Raw genomic sequence first — 8,468 nt, 5'->3', positions numbered from 1 at the left:
TCAGTAGTTGTGGCTAGTGGGCTCTAGAGCGCAGGCTCGGTAGTTGTGGTGCACGGGCTTACTTGCTCCATGGCATGTAGGATCCTCCCGGACCAGGGCTCGAACCCGTGTCCCCTGCACTGGCAGGCGGATTCTTAACCACAGTGCCACCAGGGAAGCCTAACAAGTCACTATTTTTTTAGCCACAAAAATATTTACTATTTCAACAGCCTTCTAATTGGTCTCTATGTTCCCCACCCACTCTTCTTAAACTATCATAAAGAAAAAAAACTATGTCTAGGCATATCAGCTCTGGAACCAAGAATGCACGGGTTGAAATCCCAGCTTCATCATTTACAAGTTATATAACTTTGTCATGTGTAAATGAGAATATTATCTACACTTCATTAAGTTGTTGTGGTATTTAATGATACTTCATGCTTAGAATACCCAGACTCAACAAATGTTAAACGTTACCTTACCACTTTTAAAATTCTAGTAATTCTCTATTGCCTACAGAATCACACCCAAATTCCCAAGCAAAGTAACACAAAAGCCTTCAAATAAGACTCCAAATTAGTAATCCCAGCTCCCATCATATACTCCATTCTACCACCAGGCATTACGCAGGAAACTAAGCAGAGAAGTTAAGAAACTTAACATACACCGTACAACTACCCAGGCAGTTTGGCTGAGTGGGTGCTTCTTAACCGCAGCCACCTAATGCTTATTCAACTCCCTATGTGGATCCAAAATCCCATTCCTGCAGGCCTGTGTCAGACATTTCTACAAGGTCCATGTGTGGTCAGACAAAACACCAAAAGTTAATAGGCAGTGTATGTCATCCTACCTTCAAAATATTAAAATATATATATTAACTGTGATTTTAAAACAGCTTGCATTTTTTGAACCAATGTATCTTAAAGAAATCTAACTGGCAAGTACAGACTTAGGCTCTTATTCTTATGTATCATTTGACTATTGAAAAAAAAAGTGGATTATGACAACCCACCTCAGCATGTTTTTCCAACAAAAATTAAAAGAATTTTAATATCCAAGTCCTTTTTTAGAAAGCAAATTAATGCAATGCAAATAAGAACGTCTAACTAATAGAATTAACAACAAACCAAAGTAATTTTGTTACATAAATTAACCCATTTATTATAGGCTAGCAACGTATCAAATGGTGGCGCTTCTACTGGTCCTTCAATTCCTTCAGTCTTCTGATGGCAGACTTTACTGTGACGGCAGAAGTGGTGCTGGAAAGAAAAACAAATTTGGTTCCAAAACTAGTTAACATGTAGAATGGCAAATGAGAAATGTGCCTCATTTTTACATTATAATCTTAATGATGATGGTGGTATCTATTAACAGCCACGTCTTCAGAACCTGAAGAATTAGGCAACCTCATGCATCTGATTTCTCAGACAGTAGAGCATGAAATTAACACGAAGGAATGACTACAAGAGGCTGCCTAAACTCATTAAAAGAGAATGGACAGAATGTCAGAAGAAACTAATAAATTATAAGACGGTACAATGAGATATCAAGAAAACAATGACTAAGGCAGTAAAGCAGACTAAAGCACATTGTGGAAATGACAAAAGAATGTTTTACCACGATACTCAGGAACTGTACCTGAAAAACATATAACCACCCCACCCCACACAGCAGATGAATGCTAATTTAACCATCACAACCAAGAGAGCAACCAACTCCCCACTTCCCCTTTCATCCTCATAGATACTCCCACAGGTGCTTATATGCATATCCACATTATCATTTCAACATTTTCCAATGTTTTACACATTGCTTCAATTTTAAATTTAAATTTAACAAAAACCAACAACTTCAACTACACTAACCAAATCAGTTTACTATAGGTAAGTGACTAGTGTATTGGACAGCACAAGTCCACACACTAGCTAGAGGAAAAACATGTCAACCTTCAGGGTCAGCAATGAATTCCAAGGTTAGAGGCCTTCAAGAGTGGCCTGAGTTTCCAGAAATGGATAAACTCAAGAGTACACATAATCAATAACCAGCAGAGAGGTTTACCACAGCAAAAATATCACCTGGCCCTTGTCACTCACAAAGCTGGAGAAGTCCAACCAATACTGTTTAGAATGGCAAAGGTGTGGTGGCCCAGATGGCCTCAATACACATACAGTAATAAGCTAACTGACCTCTTAATTTTTATACAAACAGCCTGCCACACAAGTGTTCAGCAGTCAGCCCAACTAACAGACCTGTTAAACAAACTAGCCCATCCAGCAACAAACCTGGAATTTCGACATGGTCCAAACACTTCCAAATACCATAAAGAAATGGACTCACTTGTAGGTCCACGCACCACCAGCTACCGTTTTCATGCAGGAACCACAGTGCCAAATGCCCACAGCTCGTCGCTTCATCTTGGTCTGTAAAAGACAATCAATTTTTCCTATGACCAAAAAAAAGCCTTTTATATAATAAACGTCCAGGAGTCTCAATTACACTAGAAAACTAAAGCTGGTATATTTTATGTGGCTATTCATGTTTTTTCTAATTTCAAGTTCGCTGGTGCGAAATTTGCATTCACCATGGTGACACTGCCAGGGATGTGAAAGACCCTTCCCTCCCCCAAAAACAAGCATTGCCATAACAGTACTTTTGCACACAATAAACATACAAATATTTAACAAAAATCTCCAGCAACATCAGTAGACAAAACTTACAGAACACGTCCCACAAAGCAGGTTCGGCTTCGGCTGGGGCTGCCAAATAATTTTTCCCCCTTTAGCTCCCAAATAGTTTTCTTTAAATGAAAAGCGTTTGACAAAACCTGAAGTTATAAACAATACCCTTATCTCATAACCGGTCACCGATGGTATGTGCAACTCTAACCGCTCAACAGCTTAGAACCAGCAAACCATTTATAAACTTCCTTCAAGAGCGGGCTCACTTCAGAAGGAAACCTTCCCTCCCTCTCCCCCGCCCCAGGGCCCATCCTACCTTGCCACAGAAGGAGCAAGTGTACTTGGCGTGCTGGCTGATTTCAATTTTCTTCACCATTTTCCTGAGGGAGGCACCATAACGGGTCCCGTATTTGCCCACGATTCCGACCTTCTTGGTGCGTTTCGCCTGTTAAGAATGAGATAAGAGAGAAACCAACGATATTAGGACGCAGAAACGGGGACTTCGCCCCTCCACCAGGTCCCGGAGCCTCCATACGCCATTCTTCCACCCACCCAGCCCCCGCCCGTCACGTAGCTCCCCCCATTCCACCCCATCCCGGTAAAACCAGGACCGACGCTGGGCCCGGTGCTCCGAGGGCGCCCGGTTAACCCGGCCGGACGCGCCAGCCCCCGCCAAGCTGCCCCGCCCGTCCGCTCCAGGCTGCGTCCGAAAGGAGCGGCGAGGACACGGAGGCCAGGGACACGGCACAGAGCGGGCGAGCAGAGAGGTAGGTTAGGGCGAAGAAACAAACCAAAAAAAGGGTAGATGCAAGCGGATACACATCTAGGCCTCACCCGGGACCGACACTCACCATGACGCAGCAACCTAGGTCCAAGCCCAAAGAGGAAGTGGCCAAGTGCGCAGGCGCGGTTTTAGGCGGTCAAGCGGAAGTGGAGGGATGGGAGGCCCAGCTAGGAACTGAACTCTATGGTGCGGAGGTTTTTCTCGCTCCCGGCGCCTCCCGGAGGGTGTGGCTGGACGCTTCTACGACAGGTTTACTCTGTTTCACAAGTTGTAGCAACAAACTGTGTAGCAAAAGCACTTTCACACATCGACATTATCTGACACATATCTCACGAAATCCTGCAAAGCAGGTACGATTTCCATCATTTTTATGGACAAGATTCAGAATTTAAGTGACTTGCTCACTGGCGCTTGTCTTAGAGAAGGGCTTAGATCTTACGATTCCAAATCTCATTGCTTTCTGCAGTATGCCTTCTAAAAGCGGCAGGCCCTGTGCAGGGCCTGTGAGGCCAGTGAGACCAAGGCTCCACTCATAAATTACAGTCCAGCCAGAGGAAGCCATGTGACCACATTAACAAGTTATAAAACCGATCAGAGCTCTGAAGGAAGGAAGATGGTTCCAGCCGACCCTAAAACGGAAGAGCCTTGGGTTCCCTGAGGAAAGTCAGATCCGAAGGCTGGGGAGGAGTGAGAAGTCACCATGTAAGTCAGCTTCTCCCTCCATCTCAGTTCTGATGGGCTACCTCCCGCTTCATTTCAGAATCCACTCCCACGGCCCCATCCTCGGCTGTCAGGTCCCTGCCTGAAACCTTAAGCCCCAGCATCTCACTCTTGAACCACATCTATTATCTTTCCTTCCAGCTCCTTCATAAGGGTCAGCAGAGAAGAGCTAAGTTTCTGGTTAAGGCCAGGAAGTGAAGGGTATGTTCAAATAAAGTGTCTGGGAACATACAGAACACGCTCTTGAAAGTTTTGCTGCCTTTTCTCAGAAGATGGTTACGCCCGAGGAGAGGAACCTCAGAGAATTTTGAAATAAAAGTGGAAGGGAGGATCCATGATTTAGGAGCTAAGAAAGACCATGAGGGCCGAAAGGCATTGTGGGATTACTTGACCTTGTTTACAATCAGAATTCAGGTTAAAAAATGGCTTCAGTTCACAAATGATTGTGCATGTGTTCATGGCTCCTCACAAGTATATTAAAATTCTATAAGCCACCCGGCTTCAGCAGACAATTAACCACCAATCCTCGCTATTCAATATGGGCAGGGAAATTAAAAACTGGTTCTCTAGTTTGTTCTCTTGGATCCCACAAGGCATAAAAAACTTTCTGGCAGGAGGTTTTCATTTTCTTACAACCCTTTTCTTTTCAGTCATACTGATTTATGCTATATTTCGTCTAGTACTCCGTTTTTTTCCCTACTGTTGTAAACCTGTGACTAAGACTTTTTAGTCCAAGGAGACCTGGGACCAACAGGTCCGACCTTCCACTCTAATAATAGAGAAACGTGTTAAACTTTAACCCTGAGATGAACAAAAATATACACCCAAAAAGAATGGCTTCTTGGTAAGGGTGACATCGCCTCCCCGCCTGGTCAACAGTTAAAGAAGCCCTCCCAAAGTCAACCTGGTTCCTTCCCTTTCTAGGCCCTTTAAGGCTGTTGTTGTTCTTCTCTCTTTGGCCCGTGTTTGTTTAACCTTTTGGTTAAGTTTGTGTCTTTTAGGCTCCAACAGTTTGAAGTAAGGCTCATCATGATGGCTCAAGGAATTCAACCCATTCCAGCAGAGAGTGGCCCAGGTCCCTACAGGTCCTTGGAACAGTCAGCGAGGGACTTCTGCATCTCTAGGGTAAGCTAGGGTCTGCGGCCCATGTCCAGCAGGAAGAAGTTTCAGAAGAAGAGACCTTCGGCCCCTTACCCCTTAAGAATAAGGGTGTAGAATCTCTCCGGGGGAATGAGACAGGCTGTGACCTGGGACCCTTTGCTGCCGTGCTTGCACCTGGACACACCTCTCCTCCAGCAACAAAATACAAAGAAACTGTATGGGACTAAAAATAACTGTGTGCATGACCAGGTGGGGCAAATTTTGGACAAAAGATACAAAAGACCAAAAAAGCCCAACTGCCATTTCTGAAGAGCCAGGAGCAAAAACTGGGTGCAGGGAGGAAAGGCAGGGTACTGAGCATGCCCTCTGCACTCAATACCACCAGAGGGGTGGGCAAAACACCTAAGCCGCCCCTCCGGCCTGACCCTTGGACACAGCCCTACCCTCACCCCATATAAGGAACCAGCTCTCCCCACCCCCCCACCCCCACCCCGTTCCCGAGCAAGCAAGGAAACCTGTTGTTAGTTCTCACTCCTCCTTGCTGCAGCAGGGGCCGCAGTAAAACCTTACCTGACCAAAAAAAAAAAAACACGCACCTTGCAGACAGTTACATACTTCGAATTTCATACAGTTACGATCTTTCAACCCTTCAAGATTTGAGTACAGGATGGGTAGAGTTGTTACCGACCAGGGTTCTTGGCCTCCGTAATCAATAGAAATTGATCAGAGGCCAGACAAGAAATTCAGGCAAGGCTTTATTGGCGGAGGGGTGGCTTAGAAGGTGTTGTGTGCAGGCGCATGTGCAGTACCCTGCTTTTGCTCCTGGCTCTTCAAAAGTAGCAGGTGGGTTTTTTGGTCTCTTTGTATCTTTTGTGCAGAATTTGCCCCAGCTGTGCATGCACGCAGTTATTTTTAGTTCAGTATAGTTTCTTTGTATTTTGTTGTCCAGATGCAAGCACTGCAGCAAAGGGCCCCAGGTCCTAGCCTGTCTCACTGGGGCTCAAAGCAGCAGAAGTGATAACAATAATGCCAGATGGCATGTTCTGGAAGGTACCATATGGTGGGCACTGTTCTGAGTATTTTACATGGATGTTCACATTTACTTTTCACTATGATCCTTAGAGATAGGAAGAATCATTATCTTCATCATTAGGATAAAGAGAGGAGGTCTTATGTAATGGTTAGGAACATAGGTCTGGTTTCAAAGCAGGGCTCTGCTATTTACCCCTTGTGAGACCTCTGGTAAGTTATTTTACTTTTCTCTGTGTCAGTTTCCTCAACTGTAAAATCTGAATAATTATAATACCTACCTCATGATGTTGTTGTAAAGAGCCAATGAGTTAAACACATGACAGGCGTTTGCCACAGTGCCTGGAACATAGTAAACACTATACAGTTGTAACTATTACGGTTATTATTTCAGATGGAGAGACTACCACTCAGAGAAGTTAAGTGCTTTGTCCAAGGACACACAGCAATGTGGTGGAACTAGAACTCAAATCCACATCTATCTGACCCCAAAGTAAGTTCTGTTAATTGTTGTCTTGTATCACTCCAAGTCATAATATTTAGTGCACTGAACAAAATCATAGCAGAAGACGTTCTTAACTTGAAATCGGGTCTCTGGCACTTGGTCCAGGGCAGGCTCTCTGACTACCTTGTGGTATGACTTTGGGTTAGCCACGGTCCCTGCATGGCCTGGAGAACCACCTCCCTGCCTCCCAGCACTGACCATCTTTACAACGAGGGGCTGGACAAGATGACCTCTAGGGTCCCATCCAGTTCTTGTGTTCTATGATTCCAGGAAGAGTTTCCAGACTTTGAGTGCTGTGGGGGCAGCGGACTGACCGGGCAATTTGTGTTGTCACCATCCTGTAGACTTTTTGTATGGAACAAAAGCAGTTCTCTCTTTACCCTCCCCATTCTGTTATGCCAGCTCTGGCTATGTAATTCCAGAGAAAAAGCAAAAAGTCTACTTTTCTGTGGTTGTGGGTAGTGGGAATATTTAAATTGAGTTTTGTTTTTATACATTTCTGCATTTTCTAATTATCTTTTATAATGAGTATGTATTTATAATTGAAAAAAAATTTTTTAAGTCCATTAGCAGTGGGTACACCTAGCTCTCATCATGGTTTCTAATATCATTCTATTACACGATGAAAGGAACCAGGGCTCCTTGGAGAAATGACTGATTCTAGGACTGGGGCAGAACATGTACAAGATGAGCCTGGAGCATCTTGTAGTGCCAGAAAGTAAAGGAGTGCTCAAAAAGCAAAAAGCAGAAAAACCCTACTGTGATGGAGCTACGTCAAAGAGCCACGGGAACCAACTGAAAGAACTCCCAATGGATAAGTCTGGAAATTTTTGAGCAAAAAATAAAGTTTTATTGATTTTTAACCCAAAGTAGAAAATAGATGTCCATGAGTTCATGCTGATATAAATAAAATGGTTGAATAAATAAATAAATAAATGGGGGAGAAGAGGCAAATCTCTCTTGCAGAAGAATTCTAGATAATTTTTGTGGATTCTGTGCCCTCTAGGAAGGGGGCTATAACTCCTCACTCCTTAAGTGTGGGCTGTGCAGAGTGACTTCTTCCAAGGAGCACAAAAAAGGGGAAAAAAGAGTAACTTTAGAGTGGAGAAACCTGCCAAACAGGTCAAGGTCAATATCAAACAGTCGTAAAGCATGGAGAGACTATGTCCCTCTGATACGATGTGATGACAATGGCACTTTATTTTTGTGATCCTCCTCCCCCAAACCCATAACCCCAGTCTAGTTACGAAAAAAAATCAGACAAATTCCAATAGTGGGGTGTCCTACAAAATACTTGACCGGCACTCCCCCAAACTGTTAAGATCATAAAAAGCAAGAGTCTGAGAAACTGTCACAGCCAAGGGGAGCTTAAGGAGACATGATGACTAAATGTAAAAATGAGATCCTGGAACAGAAAAAGACGTTAGGTAAAAACTAAGGCGCTCTGAATAAACTATAGATTTAGGTTAATAATAATGTATCAATATTGGTTCATTGATTATAATGAATGTACCATACTAATGTAAGATGTTAATAACAGGGGGAACTGGGTGAGAAAGTATATGGGAACTGTCTGTACTATCTCTTGAATTTCTTTATAAATCTAAAACTTTTCTAAAAATAAAATCTATTTGAAAAACAACAAGCCAAGGTCACCACAAGTCAACTCCAT

The 8,468-nt window shown here is 43.6% G+C and overlaps 1 protein-coding gene across 2 annotated transcripts; it reads right to left on the bottom strand.

The window, feature by feature from the left end:
- Positions 1-1,111: 1,111 nt before the first annotated feature.
- Positions 1,112-3,594, bottom strand: RPL37A (ribosomal protein L37a). 2 transcript variants are annotated; one of them, XM_036858359.1, is made up of 4 exons: positions 3,509-3,594; positions 2,974-3,102; positions 2,317-2,399; positions 1,112-1,238 (listed from the first exon to the last, which is right to left on the bottom strand). In XM_036858359.1, exons 1-4 carry the CDS (start codon positions 3,509-3,511, stop codon positions 1,175-1,177), a joined length of 279 nt encoding a protein of 92 aa, XP_036714254.1. In that variant the 5' UTR covers positions 3,512-3,594; the 3' UTR covers positions 1,112-1,174. The 2 variants fall into 2 exon arrangements, with proteins under 2 accessions (XP_036714254.1, XP_036714253.1); XM_036858358.1 differs by lacking the exon at positions 3,509-3,594 and adding an exon at positions 3,236-3,256.
- Between the last annotated feature and the right edge of the window lie 4,874 nt (positions 3,595-8,468).

This window comes from Balaenoptera musculus, chromosome 7 (assembly GCF_009873245.2).
Source record: "Balaenoptera musculus isolate JJ_BM4_2016_0621 chromosome 7, mBalMus1.pri.v3, whole genome shotgun sequence".
In the NCBI taxonomy this organism is placed as follows: domain Eukaryota; kingdom Metazoa; phylum Chordata; class Mammalia; order Artiodactyla; family Balaenopteridae; genus Balaenoptera; species Balaenoptera musculus.
The sequence above is the reverse complement of the archived record's forward strand: the minus strand, read 5'-3'. Positions and strand labels throughout refer to the sequence as shown.